Source organism: Mercenaria mercenaria, chromosome 18 (genome assembly GCF_021730395.1).
Source record: "Mercenaria mercenaria strain notata chromosome 18, MADL_Memer_1, whole genome shotgun sequence".
NCBI lineage: Eukaryota > Metazoa > Mollusca > Bivalvia > Venerida > Veneridae > Mercenaria > Mercenaria mercenaria.
Window position 1 is genome coordinate 29,446,155 of NC_069378.1, and position 18,191 is coordinate 29,464,345.

The window sequence follows — 18,191 nt, forward strand, 5'->3', positions numbered from 1 at the left end:
ATAAACGAATATATAAACGGCAGTAGTTGGCCTGAAGTGGTTATTGGCACGGGTAAATCTATCTCTGCAACAGCTTGTATGTACCTAAACGATGACTCGATCGCTTGAATTAGTTAGCCATATAAAAGTTTTACGTTAACGAATGTTTGATAATGTTTGATCACGGCGACACAGGGTAAAATGACGTCAAAAATCTGACGGTCCGACAACCGGTTATTGTGTCCGCTTCTCGTTATTGGCCTAGGATACAGAAATACTGTCTTACTACTTATTGCACATTTACCCATGTCTGGCTATAGCTTTCTCTATCTTACTTATTCATTCAGCTCTGTACTCATTCGCGCACCTACTCTCTTACACGGAATCACCGTTATAGTATATGCACCACTATAATAAAACACTCACATACATGGCTGTTTCTGGATAAACCGACCACGCAGACAGTACTTATAAACCTTCAATGAGTCCATGCACGCACATTTAAGACAAATAGGTACATTTCACCTGAAGTTATTTTAACTTGTTTTTATGTTGACTTAATTTGCATGTTTATTCCTCGTTGCATGTTTGTATAAAAATCGCCGCAAATCTCTGTGGAGCTACATGAAACAACTGTGCAGTTATTTAAAGACGTACACTAGAAAACGAGGTAAAATTTCTTCAAACTTTGGATATTGAAGGAACAAAAATATGCATTAAAAATCATAGGTCACCAGTATTGAAAAAGAGTTATCTGCCCTTGATAACGTCATTTTCCCCCCAAAAAATGTTGTTTTCAAGGGAAGATAACTTTTTTTTAATACCGGTGACCTATGATTTTTATTGCATATTTTGTTTCTTAGATGATTGTCCTTCAACACCCAAAGTTTGAAGTAATTCTATTATTGGGAAAAATTTCGCCCATCTCATACACAGGAAATTCTAGCGTACGTTCTTAATGTCAGAAGATCCGTCTTAAACGGTATCACCTATTGCAAGAATTTTAGTTTTACGGCTCATCTTCAAATCACAAAATTCTTTTTTAAAATCTTAAAAAAAGACTTAAAATTCTTATATCACGCTTAAAAAAATGTTAACGTTAAGATTTACACACAAAATTTAGCAGAAATAAAGAAGGTTAATGATTATTACTGAATTCATATTCTGTTCATTCGAATTTTCTAAATTTCTTCAATTCACTGAACCAGTCAAATAAGAAAGACATAATGAAATTATTATTTAATCGCATTTTATGAAAATCGAAGCTGTTCTGCTATACATAGAGGATATTTGTTTGGTTCAGAGTAAGATTGAAATGTCTTTCACAAGTGAACACCAGATGCAGTATTTTCACGAGTGGTAGGCCTATAGCCAGGAGTGAAAATGTAAAATATGATGTTCATGGTGGAAGATATTTTTATCTTATATGTAAAACAAACAAAAGATTCTTTTAATTTTGATTAAATGTACCCATTTTATAGTTTCTTACCAATGAAAAATGAATGTGATATTTTTCACTGCGAAAATACCAGATATATTTCACTCTAATATTTCGATAATTCACGTTAAAACATGTAATAAAATGTAATATTATTCATCAATCATTTGTGTACAGTCAAATACAAGTTGAACCGCCTGGCATAATCTCCACAGCTCTCAGTTTCAGGTTACGTTTAGCTCATACTAATTCTATTTCGTCCTATTTAAATTTGTGCCACGTTTGCCTTTAAACAACTGGTTTATACCCCAGTCACACATACGGTGCGGATAGCTACGTCTAGCCACGGATAGCAACGTAGTCATCCGTATCGATCCGTACCTGAGCCGTACCTTAAATGTTATGATGAAAGATTACAGCACAATTTGTATGAAAATGATTAAGTAAACATCGCTTTTGAAAGATTTTGTGCTCGTTATACACATTTAATCATATAACATTCAAAATAAAAAGTTTCTTTATAAAGCATTACATTATTACAAGTGCTGTCTTGAAATACCAACTATTTAGGAGATACGAAAGTAAGTTTTGTGAACCAGTTAAGGTTATAACTAAATGATATTTTTAAATCATTTGCCGTAGGAGGAACAGTTTTTGGATCCCCCTCGAACCACATTAATCCCATTGCCGTCACACAAATACCACGTGACAAATACCACGCGACCAAGAAAATCACACGACCGTTGGTAAGAAAATTCAAAACTGAAATATTACTTTCTTCTTGTCAGTGTTTTTTTTTTTTTATTTATTTTTTTTTTATTTTAACACCCACATTACACGGCTACTTAACCCTAGCGCCACCACCAAAAAGTGGTGATAAGGAAAAGACCTATCGACATTTCCGTGGTGCAGCTATCGCCGATTTCAAAATGTAAACAGTAGACTACAATTTATATTTTACGTTACATTTTCGTTGATATAACTTATTTCAAAAACCGGAGAATGTAAGAACATTTTTACTATAGGTTGACTGTAATTTCTTTAAGATATTATGTAAATTATGATGTCAAGAGCTTTTCTCCTGATTCCGACGTTTGTAAATTTTGACATCTGTATGCATTCCAACTAAATTTCAATGCATAGACACACTATAGGAACATTATCGCGCATGCGAATGGTCTAAATGTGTATGATACTCACACAGACATGCATTAGTATAAATAAAATCTCCCGGATAAGAAATACACCAGCATTTTTGAAAGTGGTGGCGCTTTCGCACTGGTGATGGCACTATACAGTAATGGTGGCGCTGTGACGGGCGGTTAGCGTTAGAAGGTCTGACTACAAATAAGTCTTAAATTATTTTAGAATTAAGAGAATCGTGTGTGTGAATAACGATTGAACAATTAACGTTTTGATCACATTGTAAAACTTTTATACATGTATATTCAACTATTATGCACTGAGACACAGTTTATCCGTTGCAAATGAGAAGTCTCAAGGGGAAAGTAGACCTCTTCTATAACAAGTTAAAAGAAGAACAATATCTTGCCAAGCCTTTTTCTCCGAAGGGATTAATTCAAATGAACAGAATCATCCCACTGAAGGCAAGTTCTACAATAAGAACAAATACTCCTCCAAAATACAGTCACTCAAAACGGGTTTAACCCTTTGCCTGCTGGCGACAAGTAATTCTGCCTTTGCGACCAGTGCAGACCAAGATCAGCCTGCACATCCGTGCAGTCTGATCATGGTCTGCACTGTTCGCTATTCAGTCAGTAAATTTTCAGTAAACACCCCTTCGAATAATAAATGGTATTGCCCAAATTGAATGATGGACCAGTCCATTATAGAAATTTAGCAGGCTAAGGGTTAGTTTGTTCACCGATCAAAAAAATAGGTCATAAAACTGAAATCACATGTCAAATAACACAAAACTTTTGACATGTCAGTCACTTTCAAATCAAGAAACACTTCAAGAAATGAGACGATTCCAACCATGAAAATGAATTTGGAGAAGTACTTGAAAATATTAGCGAAATGGAAGAATGTGACACATAATTGTATTAATTTGGGGCATGTAAAGACAGATAAGTTGACTGATTCCTTTTTTTTTAAACAAAGAGTAAACAATTTCAGATATATCAATAGATGTTCTGGAAATATTTGAAAAAGAAAATGTAAAATTTGAGTTTCGCGGTCAGGAAAATGCTGATGCTACAGGTATGATGTTTCTAGATGTAATAGAAAGATTCAATGCAGATGGAGTTCAGCTGATTAGATATGTATAACGATACATTTCTCGGGCGAAAATGGCCATAGGGAATATTATGTTGTAGACACTTTTATTTCGGAAATGCTTAGCTACGAGAACTGTTGTCTTCTCTGTGTGTGGTTTATTTTATTGATTGGAGATGTTTTGGTTATATGAGAAATAAAACTGTTCAATTTGGTTAGATCTTAAACAAAGTAGATGTGTACGTTGGTAGCAGCAATTGAACTGAAACGTATACCATAGTCACAGCGCCACCACTGCTGTTATAGCGCCATCACTGATGCGACAGCGCCACCACTTTTAAAAAATACTGGAATATTTCTTTTAAGGGAGATTTCATTACTGCTAATGTTTGCCTGTGTAAGTATCGTACATATTTAGACCAATTGCATGCGCAATAATGTTCTGATAGAGTGTCTATGCATCAAATTACAGCTCGAATAGAATACAGACAGATATCAAAAAGTCGATTACGCGAATTAAAAGAAAAGCTCTTTACACCACAATTTTTATAATATTTTAATGAATTTACGGTCATCCTGTAGTAAAAGTGTTCTTACACGGAACTACATTCTCCGATTTTTAAAATAATTTTCATCAATTAAAATAAAGGACAGAATGTAAACATTTATAGTCTGAAACTGGTGATAGCTGCACCACGGAAATGCCGATAGCTCTTTTCCTTATCACCACTTTTTGGTGGTGGCGCTAGGGTTTAGCAGCCGTGAAATATCAAGCTATCTAATTTTTATCCGGTTTTACGTTAAAAAATACTGCATAAATCTATTACATAAATGTAATTCGTTACAAGTCATTTACAGCACGAGAGTCATCTTATACACAGGAAGTCCGTTGGAAAATCCTGAAGCCCTCTACTGATATACAAGATGTAATGATATGTGTTGTATTTCCTCGTGTACTACGGCTACTAAAGCACATTTTGTCTTTATATAGCAAACTATGCTTTTTGAACAGGAGTTGGTAATACTGGACGGAACTTTCCGGGTTTTTTTTCACCAGTTCTGGAAAACTTAAACTTCAGGTAATATCAAAAACTGGAACTGTTACCCGCGCTTTGTTTAAATACACCGCTGTTAAAAATAGTTCTATGAAAAAGCTATTTTTTTATTTTATTGCTGAGTTACCGCGTCAACAGGTGACCCCCGGGCTGGATATTCCAATCCGCACCTACATCCACAGAAAGAATCTTAGATTATTTTCATAAAGTGCTGACCTACCTTACGCCAAACCGGAATTCTATCCGTAAGGTTTTTTAGGATGTACTACTGGATGCGGTGATGGATCAGTTCTCAGTCGGATGGATAAATGGATGGACGGATGGATGTTACATGTGGGGAATATCCCCAGAAACAGTAACAATGATAAATGAATTATCGTTAAAAAGATAATGGCAAGACAAAGTGGAATTTTTCTATAGGTCAGGGGTCAGTTGCTTTTCCTCCAGCAACAAGAGCAATAACAAATGAAAGGTTCATGAGGACGGTAACCAGCGTGAAAACAAGGAAACAGAATCTGTCCAGGACAATGGCCACATCCCTCCATGTGACGTCATTCGTGACATCAGATTGCGAAATGTCTTTCTCGGCTTCTTCCTCTTCTGGTGCTGGCGTCACTCTATTCTTAAGGCTGTCCAGTGACACGTTTGATGAGCACGTGAATTTTGCCGCAAAGCGAGTTATTACCATAATGCACGACTTCGATTTTGCATATCCTTTCTTGTGGAATAATATAAGAATAATGACAGTCAGAAGTATTCCGAATCCCGAGAGAATTGTCACCAGGGCGAGATAAAGTCCTGAAAGGTAAAACATGACTCTAAATAAAGCCATACAGACGTAGCTTTGTTGAATTTTCATTATAATATTGCTAGATTAGAAAGCTTAAACTTTGTTCGTTTGATAATGTGACTTTTTTGAGTATAATGATATAAACTAAACAAAGCACCATACCCCAAAGTTAGAACCTCTCAAAGTGATATTTCCCCATCCTCAAAAAAATAACAGATAGAAGAATCTAGAGTAACTTCCCCTTAACAATAATAATTGTAAGCCAATGAAACATTGTAAAGCTTCCAAGTCACATTACGATTTGCCTAAACTTGTATCAAGATGCACATACACAGAGTTGCCTATGCTTTGAAGATAGTGAACCCTTATGACAATGGGCATTTTCCGTGGATTACTTTCTCTTCATATCATATGCGGTATACAAAGACTAGGTAATCACGCGGAAATTGCGTCATTATGAGGCATCTACCGGAAATTAAAAGTTGCAGTTTTTTTTTCGAGTTTAATAACGGATCGCGATATTTTGGCAAAACAATGTCATTTTCACAATATTCACTCACCAAATAAAAATCTCCCCTGTTTTTCTGTGAAATGTTTACCATATATGTACTACCGGAAGTACAACATATGGTTTTAAGCGGTGCCCATTTGGGAATACATATGTTGGCTCCCCCTCCGTGATAATTATTTGCACTCAACAGAGTCTATTTTGAGAATATATAATGTCAGTAAGATTACACTAACACCCATGAATTTTTAACAAAGCTCTGAATCTTAAATGCTTGCTAATTCTCGAGATAACTAAATGAGATCTCATTTATCAACAAAAACGCTTACTTCAAATCTTTAACCAATATGCGTGTAGTCACCAGGGCATAACATGATTTCATGAAAAAACGGACAGTTACATGTCGATTTGCAAATTGCTTGTTTGTTAATTATTTCTTTGTGAAATCATGATTGAAAGATTTAAGTTATCCTCCAAACCTAAAACGGAAGTTGTTATGGATGTCGATGGTATCGAATCAGCAACAAGGGTTAGGAGCACGGCAATGGAGAGGAACACCGTCAGTATGTAAGATAATTTCTCCCCACATTCCACAGGAACTATAAATGTCAAAGCCACGAGAAGTGACGTCACAAATACCGGCATGACGACATTCAAATTATAATATGCTGATCGCCGCTCTGAAACGAAAATAACTTATTAACTGAAATCATCTTTAGATTAATCAATGCATACAACAAGGTACGTGTTTACGTAAGAATATATTTCTATTTCATTATGACTTTTTATCTCGTGATGCAATTTTTAAATCCGAGTGCCGTTTTTTTTTATGACGTTTTTTTACGGCACGACCAGGCCCTGTGATTGAACCCACGACCTTCCTTACTCGAAGTGGATACCCTGCTACTGAGCTTTTTGAAGCATTGTATACACAAGCGCCAAGACCAAAATCTGTTAAACTGAATACATTGTAGTGAACACAGTGCACTGTCGGTTTCGATATGAAACTATCTGAATCGATTTCGATCTACAGTCAAACCTGTCTATAAAGACCAGTCTTGGGAGAGCCAAAATAAGGTCTTTGTTGGGAGGTGGTCTTTTTTCACAGGTTAAAATACACTGTAAATGTTAAAATGGCAAACAAAACATGTGGTCTTTAGAGCCAGGTGGTCTCTGTTCAGAGGTGGTCTTTAACACAGGTTTTACTGTATAATGAAAAATATCAGATCTAAAGAAGACAAATACCTAAGTAAAGCCAGAATTCTATTTGTGGAAACTGTCTCACAGTTCCGTCATCTAATGTCTCAACTAGGAATGTTTTCACGGTGTTGTATGATGTAATCTTCCATTCCCCGTGCTGCCTGCAGAACAAAATTACACAGCTTGATGTTCTTTTGAACGAGTCAAATAACCAAAGAAATCAAATAAGCCCCGTGATGATTAATTTAGCGTTACGTTAATTAACAACAGATATTATGCATAGAGACTTAAAAGCAGCAGAACATGTCTTATCCGATATTAATTGAAAGCAGATGAAAGTGCCGGATGTGAGAGGTTGTCAGATAAGACAAGTCACGTAGTACAAACATTGTTAAGTAGTTGAGTTCTTCATTTAATATGTAGGGCCAGAAAGGCATACATTAAAGTGAAAACAAGTATATCAACATTTTGCTCAGCTTTATTTAAGTTCCTCATATATAAAAAAACACTTACTCAAAATCGTCCAGGTTGACAGGGGTACTTATCGTATCCAAAGATACTTCACTGCTTGTGTATCCCCAGCTTGCTAAATTGATACTGCATTTCTGTTTATCGTAGGGGTAATACGTGATGTCCACCTGGAACAATGTAGCATTTTTTGAGATTATCTTACTAGCGATTTTAAAGGGCCATGCCTCCACAATTGCATAAGAAATTTCAGAATGTTTCAAACATTTAAAACTGAGAGCATATAAATCATCAAAATAATTAAAATACAAAATAGCATTTGACTATGACATCCTCAAATAGGCAAAGCGGGTATTTATTTAAGATTAGATAAAATGCTAAATGGGAGCGGTGGTCTAGTGGTTAAGGTGTCGGCCGCTCAACCTGGAGGTCGTGGGTTCGAGCCCCACTGTGGTCACGACCATGACTTCTCATATGACACCAGTACTGGTTTTTCAAGGAAGCGGACGCGAGAGTGGTTCAAATAAGTTTTAAGCTTTCATCACAATCGAGCTAAAACAAATTAGTATAAACTAAAAGGCTACTGTTTGACTCCCTAGCCCGTAACATGGATTGTCGTGAATTGCAGCCATATTTTGCAAGATCAAGATAAAAACTATATATTATTCTAAAGGTCTCTGAGGGTGGTAGTAGGGACGTTTTTTAATTTGTAAGATATCTTTGATAGGGAAAACTGTAACACCACATTTATGAAAACATTTTTTCTTTTTTCAGTTTAACAATTTTTTATTGAAATATCTTTTTACTAATTAATATATTCTAAAACTATTGTAAATTTTGTACTTTTCCTTCAAAAATAATTCAAAACTGAATCCTTTTAAAGGTTTTGGTGTCAGAAAAGCCAAACTTTACTACGGAAAATACCCTCATCAAGGTCCTTTTCTGACAATAAATTCAAACGTAATCAAGATACGTGTATTTTGAAAATTTGTTCCTAGTTTGATACAAGACATTTCTTAATTTCTTCTCTTTTATTACTTATCCTTTGTTTGTATTTTCTGGTCTTGAATGAAGGCATACCTGACAATGAGTTATAAATAATCTAGGGGGCTCCCACTCAACAGTGCCGTCATATTTGAGCCTGAGATAAAGATCATCGTCCGTGATTATCCCTAGATCTTCTAACCTGAAACAATATAGGCCCGTCTAATCAATATCCAAAATGCACATATCTGCCACAATGAGGTTCCTTAAAGTCAAGGTAAGCTTATTTTACAAGCAAATCGTATTCTACAGCTGAAAGAAAGAAATAAGACAAAACTGTTCGCCCTATTTTCTTACAGAAGCCTTTGAATTTACACTTGTTTATTCGTTATGACGTAATTTACAGCACAGGAGTCGTCCTACACTCCGACCCGTGAGACGATTTGTATGTAGGCAAGGTATTTTATTTAAATGTTGGCTCAGCGCCCACTATTGCAAGTCAAAATATCGCGAGATCGATCCCGAAGGAGGCAAAATGTTTTTTAAATGATCAATTGTTCTTCCCCGCAGCTTCATGTGAAGAAGTTGTTTGCGAGGACAACGGGTTATTCCTTGTAAGGAAACAAGAAAACTGACAAAATTAATCTGCTTTTATTTCACAACTGAAATTCATTTCGACTTCATGATAAAAGTCGAAAGTACGAAAATGAAAGTCGAAACTACGATGACGGAAACATGAAACCATAATAGTGAAAACGAGAAATGATATCGCGTTTTCATCAACGTGATTTCGTGCTTTCGACTTAAACCAACGTAGTTTCGAGTTTTCACAATTGTGATTTCGACTTTCATCATCGTGTTTTCTACTTTTATCGCCGTAGTTTAGTGATTCTGGCTTTCGAGATACGGGATTCAGAAATAAAAATATCGATAGTCCAAACGGAATACCGTCAAAAAGCGAAACGTGTAGCACAAATGATCTATTTTGTAAAAGTGCATACATATATTTTTCGACAGGTTTTAACATATTAATTTTCTGAAGTTTGTCTAATGTCTAACTCTTGGGCAGACCTTTATAACTTTAAAAGTGTTTGTGTTGTAACTTTTCGCATCTCTGTAAGCTCGTCAAAACATCTACCTGTAAAACGTCGCTACTGTTGTTGTTGTTTTTCAAAAGGACCGGGCTCGATAGTGTTTCAAATAAAGCGTTTTCTCACCAAAGAATTACTGGTTTTATTTTAAGAATTGTTTGTTTGTTTTGTTGGGTTTAACGCCGCACCGACACAATTATAGGTCATATGGCGACTTCCAACTTTGATAGAAGCTCATTATTTCATTACGAGCGAGCGCCTGGGTAGAACCACCGACCTTCCGTAAGCCAGCTTGATGGCTTCCTCACATGAAGATTTCAACACCCCGAGTGAGGCTCGAACCCACATCGGTGAAGAGTAAGTGATTTAAAGTCAGCGACCTTAATCACTCGGTCACGGAGGCCCGTTTAAAGAATTATGTGCCCGGTTAGATCAATAGACAATACAATAGTTTCAATATGAGAGTCGTTGGTTCGAATCCCGGGCGAGGTGCAAGTTTCTGAAATGACTACCCGAAGGTAAAATGGCTATGTCTGTGTCGCTTCTGTTACTTACCAAAAATGCAGTAATACAAAACACTGGTAACTTACTTAAATATTGTTAAAACGACTTTTACCCAGACAAACAAGGAAAGTAGGTTATAAGATTAATGTGCAGTGCTTACGAGTTCTCTACAACTAGTTCTGGTTTCCAGATGTTCCCAGGCTTCGAAAATATTTCTTCAATATTACCATTGGCTGCCGGGTCCCAGGTCAAGCGGCTGTCTTCCCATTCCTGTATAATTATAACAAGTTTTTTTTTTTTTTCTTTCGGAAATTATAATACAAATGTTCATACTTAACACAACGGGATTTCCAACGTAAGAAATAACTACTTTATAAAATACCTTCGAAGTCAAAGGAATAAATATATGTTTTTTATGCACTTTAATTTACTTTTTACATGACAAAACATTGTCAAATTATATAACTTCACGAAATTTTATATACATTGTAAATGCTTATAAATATAACTGCAAACAGTGCAAGTCTTACAATTATTACTAACAAATAAATATATTTATATTTTTGGTGTATTTTGTGGTGTTTCTAATAAGATTTAAAAAAAAATAACTGAAAATTATCTTACCAAAGTAACCCAACCGGCCGCTTGAAACTTTTGACTTTTAAGATCCTGTAAAGAAAGAACATTTTTCTACGAGTGAATACCAGATGTATAATAGACACATTTGATATAATAATATCTTGTGTTCACGACTGATTTTTTTGTATTCAATTGCTTTAACCAAGTTTCTTCTTTTTTTAAGTTTCTAGCTCGTACTTGATTTTTGTAGTGGCCAAACACATTTCATTCTTCGGTGAAATAAGGTGCAAAATTATCGAACAGCTTCTACGATACAAAAAAAGGGCTCACTAAGTTTGTTTCGGGATTTTTGTTTGTTGCTTTTCCATGTTATGGAAATTTATTGAATTCTATACAAAGGTGTTACGTTCCCTTTTTACAGTAAAAAGGTAGTGTCTTTATTAAGTATTACATTTTTTTCTTCATTGTTTTCCTTCCAAAATTATCTTTATTAACAAGCTGTACAAAATAGAACAAATATTTAAACCTGGGTGTATGCAAAGATATTAGGGTTTTATTTACAATTTCATTGAACTGTTAAATATCTCCTTACAAGATTGCGATCTTAAAAGGGTCATTTTACACAGATACTTGTTTAACAATATATCAACTGTCTTTAAAATGACATAGCTACATGTGCCAACATAGACTATCCACTAGACTGATAATAAAGAACTTGTTACAAAATTTCAACTCAAATGCATGTCTATTTTAGAGCAAGAACGAGCAGAATTTGTATCGATGGTATATGACTGGTTGACACATTACACACATTCAATAGCTGCAACCACGGTAGCGATGGTCGGATAACCGGACAATCGAAGTAGGGCCTGTATTTCGTTTTCTACTAAAGTATTAAATAACTTGAATAAAATCTTACATGACATGAATTGAACTATAGTACATAAATCATACTATATATCTGAAAAGAAGTACTTTTTAAAATAAAAATACAAAATCGTGTCACAAAGGTCGGGTTCAATAGAGAGTTATCGAATAACGTAAAAAAATGATAAGTATGAATACAGTTTTCACGCATAGATTATTTCAAATGACTATCTGTTACAACTGATATCGAAGATTGTATCTTAGTTTAAAATGAAAGGTCACCAATTTGAAACAAAATCCAAATTATAGTAAGTCTATTTTAGCTTAGCAAAGAAATCGGTCAGTTAATTTCTAGTGTATGTATGTTTTACTAGTCGTCTATAAGTAAAAAGTTTTAAGGACCATAAGGCCAGAGATACTGCACGTTCTTTAATGTTATTTCCGCGGTATAAGTCTGGTAGCTATGACAATAAATAGTTTAAAATTTGATAAAATGGAACCTTTTTATAGCCTTAAAAGTGTTCGAGGAGAAGCAGTATATAGACTGGAACATCAGTGCTCGGAAGACCATGCCGAATTAAAACATTTTCCCATGTTCAATCGTTGTCTAGTAGCCTTTTACAGCTGAAACAAATTGTATGAAAATGACCCATACAAGAAAGGACAAGTTGGGTCAAAATTACAAAAGGAAACAATTACATAAAGACAGACTCTAACTAAACAATACACACTAACTTAACCTTTACATACTTCAAGCTATGTACTCTGACTATACTATATACACTAACTTAACTATACACACTTAAAGCTGACTATTCTCACTTAACTATACACACTAACTTAACTATACACACTTCAAGCTGACTACTCTAACTATACTATATACACTAACTTAACTATACACACTTCAAGCTGACTACTCTAACTATACTATATGCACTAACTTAACTATACACACTTCAAGCTACCTACTCTAACTATACTATATACACTAACTTAACTATACACACTTCAAACTGTCTACTCTAACTATACTATATACACTAACTTAACTATACACACTTCAAACTGTCTACTCTAACTATACTATATACACTAAATTAACTATACACACTTCAAGTTACCTACTCTAACTAAACTATACACACTAACTTAACTTTACACACTTCAAGCTACCTAATCTAACTATACTATATACACTGACTTAAGTATACACACTTCAAACTGTCTACTCTAACTAAAAATACACACTCACTTAACTATACACCCTTCAAGCTACCTACTCTAACTAAACTATACACACTCACTATACTATACACACTCACTAAACTATTATACTGTTTGGCTGGTCCAGGATATTTGACGAACTATCCAAATACTAGAATTTCAAGAATCTTTTTGACGTTTTACAGATTTGAAATACATTTGTTTTACATTTTATGTGAGGTAATACCATTTTTATTAATATTTTTCTCTGAAACAAAATTTTCAATAGACCAGCCTTTTATCAGTTTTCGCCCAATATAATTATATAGATATCGTTGACAATTCAATTCTAAGGCTTAATTGATTGTAAAAAAAATAATTAATGTTATCCAAATAGAATGTAGTTTTGTTAATAAAACAAATTTGCTTTCGCATGTCTAGTCTACATGCGCTCATGATGAAGTATTTCAAATGTGCTCTATTCAAGTATTAAAGCAAATAGATAATGAAATCGATCTTTTTGAAAGGACAAAGACAGGCTTCTCATAAGTATTCAAAATGAAAGGCTTACTGATTTCTTTTTGAGATATTATATTCTTTTCTTACACGCAAACTGGTTTTTATACTCTCTCTCTCTCTCTCTCTCTCTCTCACTCTCTAAGATTTTTAAAAATAATTAAAGGCTATTTATTTTATTTATCAGATATGAAATTTGAATAATGTCAGGAAACTGAAAAAAAAACATTTAAAGAAATGAAACCGTGCAAGCACGTGAGCTCCAAACGATAACTCTGTATTTGTTTTTAAATAGAATCATAATTAATACATGTAATATAATTCGAAGATTTTTTATCTGATATTGTATTTATTTTCAAGTCACGCATAATGACGACATAGCTTTTCCGTGACAGTTTATAAATTAAGTTTTTTTCTCTTTTCAATTATTAAAAATACACCTAAACAAAATTTTATGGTTTAAAAATAAGTACGTCTACTTAAAGTTTCAAAGCACATATATTTATGTACCATGTAATTTTGAATAAGTACGCTAAAAATCCTAGTATTGTGTGTCCACTCTTTAGAGTATTTTATCCAGGTTTCATCTTACTTTATTTAATGTTTATGCTTAAAAACATCAAAGCAATGCGGAATATTTTTTCATAAAAAAAGACATAAGTACGGAAGCTCTGGAGGGACATTTATTACTTATTACTTATAATTTACAACTTATTAATTGCTATTTATAACTTATAATTTATAAGTTATGGATATTGATATTGCTCATTATGGCGGGAGATCTATATGTTTGAGTACACTGAGAGCTTGTACATCGTTTCTATTCATCGAAAGGCCATTTGCTCTGTAAATATATGATTTTACTCCGAATTGATACCGTCACCCTGCCCTAACCAGTGCACCGAATCGGCCATGTAACCCCTCAAAATGTAGATCAGAACATTGCCTTCAAAGGTATACCATCCATATCTGGGAGGGAGAGACACATAAGCCACAGCAGCCGGACATTAAAACACACTTGTAATGCGATTTTCGTTTCTGCCTTGACTCGTGTACCGCTGCGCTTTCGGAAGGCTGAAACGAATTGACCACCAGCGTATATCTTAGGTCATAGCAGCCCGACTTACTAAGGCTCTCAATATCGTGTGAGGTCCTCATTTACGTTGAGTCCTATGCGGATAAGCTTTGTGACAGCTCTAAGTAATCACCCAGCACCGTATCTCTTATTTTTCATATTAGTCTGGTGGTTTTAGCCCCTGAAAAAAGTTTATAAGGGCCGGAATGTTAATGCTTGGAGATAAAGACTTTATTAAAGTATAAACATCCCTGGTTCATCTGGGTGCTGTCTCCAAAAAATATATGACCATTATATGCAAATTATAGAGGTCAAAAGGTCATGCGTTAAAACTGATATTTTCACAATATTTTTGGCACTGCTGCAATGATTCATGAATAATTTCTCATTATACAGGATTTGATTTACAATATTAGGATTAAATAAACCATACACTTGTATTCAATATATAAATTATGACTCGCACTCGAAAACGTAGTGTATGCTCATATATAAAAGTTAAAGGTCATAGGGTATATATACAGAACAAAATAGCTAACCGCATTTGCTATTTTTCCAATATCTCTGCAAATTCTGTAAATACAAATTTAAAATTTAGCATACTTTAAGAACAAAGTGTTATTAATAACATAATAAAATTTCAAAAATATTAAGTGACGCCAACATATAAATTTTATTCAATTTACTAACTCACCCCATTTGTAAAAAAGTCCCAAAAACACATAAAAGCTGTGTTTTAGTGAACAAGTGAATACCATTTGTAAGAATAAGAACTGTTCATACTAACATTTTTTCTAGCGAATGGTTAAATATGACACAAATGGTGAATGCTGTTTTTAGAAAAAGCAAGATAACGAAGTTATTTCATTATCTATTTCGTTTTTAGTATGTACATGCACATTGTAAACATGCTTGTTTACTTTTTGTGACCTGTCAAAAATTGGTTGAAATCGTAAAATGAATGAATATCATATCTGAAGACGTGTTTTGGTTTTGTTGAAAGTTCGGCATTTTATCAATTACATATTGTTTTGAATGTACACTAAATTTCAAGAAGTATTTTATGTTTTTTTTTAAGATATTGGCAAATAAATATTGGGGGCACTTAGCTATTTTGTCCGGTATATATTAGTTATATACAGTTTTAGGAAAGCTTTTATTTTACAGATTACAAACGTCTCAGTAAATCTTTATGTAATATTTGCATACATTTTATCATGAAATACTGCTGAAGTTCACCTTCCGGCATGACATATTGTAAAGTTTTAAATGTTTCATTTCGTTTCTTTATTAGCTCGACTTTTCGAAGAAAAAGTAGAGCTATTGCTCTCACCCCAGCATCGGAGTCGGCGTCGCCGTTGGTTAAAATTTTTGATTAAGTCAAATATATCTGTTACTATCAAAGCTATTGACTTGAAACTTAAAATGGTTATTTACTATCAAAGTCTACACCAGGAGAAACAACAAAGCTCTGTTTGAATTTTGATGGAGTTATGCCCCTTTTTGACTAAGAATTTTGGTTAAAGTTTTTTATAAAGTCAAATATCTCTGTTACTGTCAAAGATATTGACTTGAAACTTTAAATAGTTTTTTACTAACAAAGTCTACACTAGGAGAAACAAACTCCCTAACTCTGATTGAATTTTTACAGAGTTATGCCCCTTGTTAACTTAGAGTTTTTGGTTAAAGTTTTATAAAGTTTTTTACTGGCAAAGCTCTAATTCAGAGTCAAGCAATGAGAAAATTCGAGTGCGCTGTCTTACGGACAGCTCTGACTTGTTTTAATTCGGGTTGAGACTACTTAAACAAATTTTTCTGATTTCTTGTTAAGATAATTTTCTTTATCTGACTAATGCAATCAGTTTAATCATACAAATGCTTATCAGTTTAAATGTCACAAATATATGTTAAAGGTCCAAAGGTCGCAGTAAGCGCTATAAGTGTAAATAAACATGATCATATTGCCTACTGAAAAGATGCATAACCTTGCATATAAAAGTGTATTATTTATCAACTACATCAATGCTTACTTTTATTGATAAACCATTCAGTTACGTTAATATTGGAAAAAAAGCCAAAAAATTTATTCTTTCAATAAAGTTGTGACTTGCGTCTGTGTTCATATTCTGGAAATGTAATATTGTTAATAGCATTTTTATATATCTATCAGAACCAATCGTAATTTCATTTTTGAATTAGTTCTAAAACTGAAGAGAAACACATTTATTATACTTTATGATATAAAAGGGAAGTAATTTCATCTACAAACAAAAACTTAATTTGGGTGCATGTGACCTTGACCTTTGCACATGTCATATTGTCTATAATGGTGAATATTTAAGTGGCGTCGTTGGAATATATCAACAAAAATTGCAAGCCAATATATGTATTATGTCGGCTGTATGTGGGAGTCGCTAAAACATGTACATGTACCGGTACTTGTAATCTCATGATTACAGAACAATATTCAGTATTGTTAAATAATTCGTTTATGTGAAATTAGCAGAATAGCAGCATAGGGCAATGAGTTTCATATAAGCATTCGGAAATATTTAACTGCTTCCCTATATGAAAACTCATCTAGGTTATCGGTATATAACACAACATTTACTTGGTTTGATATCAAAGTTTTTAAAAAGGAAAAGTTTCTTGTTTAAAGTGGGTAGTGGACGAAAGTCCCCACCTGTAATGGATGGAACAACTTATTTCCAGCGGAGCCCACGGCAGGTGTGATATTTACCTTCCCAGCATACATTCTATACCGATAGTGCTGGAAACAGTACCAGTACTGAACACTGGTCAGGATATCAGCCGCAACCTTGAATGGAACCCGGACCGCTGTAGCCCAGTCTGTTAACTTCTGCGCCACTCACTTCGTCTATCAATACAGAGTTTTAATGAACAAAGGACATAATATAATTAAGTAACGTATGTACCAATAAGCTGCATCTGGCGTAAGAATGCACTTTAAAGTAATTTACATAAAGAATTATTCAAAAGTCATTTAAAGATGCTTGTTAACTAAGCACTGTAACCTAATGCTCATTGTGTAGATTTGAAAAGTTTGTCAATCTTAAGTGTTAATGTAACGTAGATTTTGGTGAAATAAATGGTACGCTAAACAAAGCATTATATACTAGTACTCAGTGGTAGACAGTCATTGCTCAAAGTGTGGTAAATTGTGGGAGGGGACATTTTATTCATTAAAATTATGTAAAAGCGACTTGTAATAAGAATTCACAAATATAAATAAAATCGAATTATACCTGTGTTATGCAGTACATTTTTTTAAAAGTAAATTTAAGTATCGGTACATATGTTACCATGAAAGCATGCTGAAATAAAACAAGAGGACCGCCTTACGGGTGCAGATGCTCATCTGACTTTTTTGTCTCTGTATAATAGATATATTGTCATACCCATGATATTTTAAGTTCAAAAGGGGTCGTAATTCTTGCAAAAACAATGTAGAGTTACTGTACTTGCAGCTTTAAACGGCGAATAACTGCTCCAAGTTTTAAAGCAATGACTTTGACCTTTAATGAGAAAAGTTGACCTAAACGCAAACTTTAAGCAAGAAATCTGATATTTTCTGAGTCCAAAAGGGGACATATTTCTTGCAAAAAGAAGGACTGAGTTATGTTTCTTGCTTTACAGAGTCAGTCTTTGATGGTTAATAAGTGTTGCAAGTTT

General features: G+C 34.0%; 1 protein-coding gene across 1 annotated transcript; it reads right to left on the bottom strand.

Annotated features, from left to right (window-relative positions):
• Positions 1 to 2,606: 2,606 nt before the first annotated feature.
• LOC123538927 (neuronal acetylcholine receptor subunit alpha-3-like) lies at positions 2,607 to 17,253 on the bottom strand. The gene is made up of 7 exons (XM_053529753.1): positions 17,239 to 17,253; positions 10,416 to 10,525; positions 8,757 to 8,862; positions 7,722 to 7,846; positions 7,254 to 7,369; positions 6,488 to 6,688; positions 2,607 to 5,508 (listed from the first exon to the last, which is right to left on the bottom strand). The coding sequence occupies exons 1-7, from the start codon at positions 17,251 to 17,253 to the stop codon at positions 5,132 to 5,134; spliced, it is 1,050 nt and encodes a 349-aa protein (XP_053385728.1). The 3' UTR covers positions 2,607 to 5,131.
• Between the last annotated feature and the right edge of the window lie 938 nt (positions 17,254 to 18,191).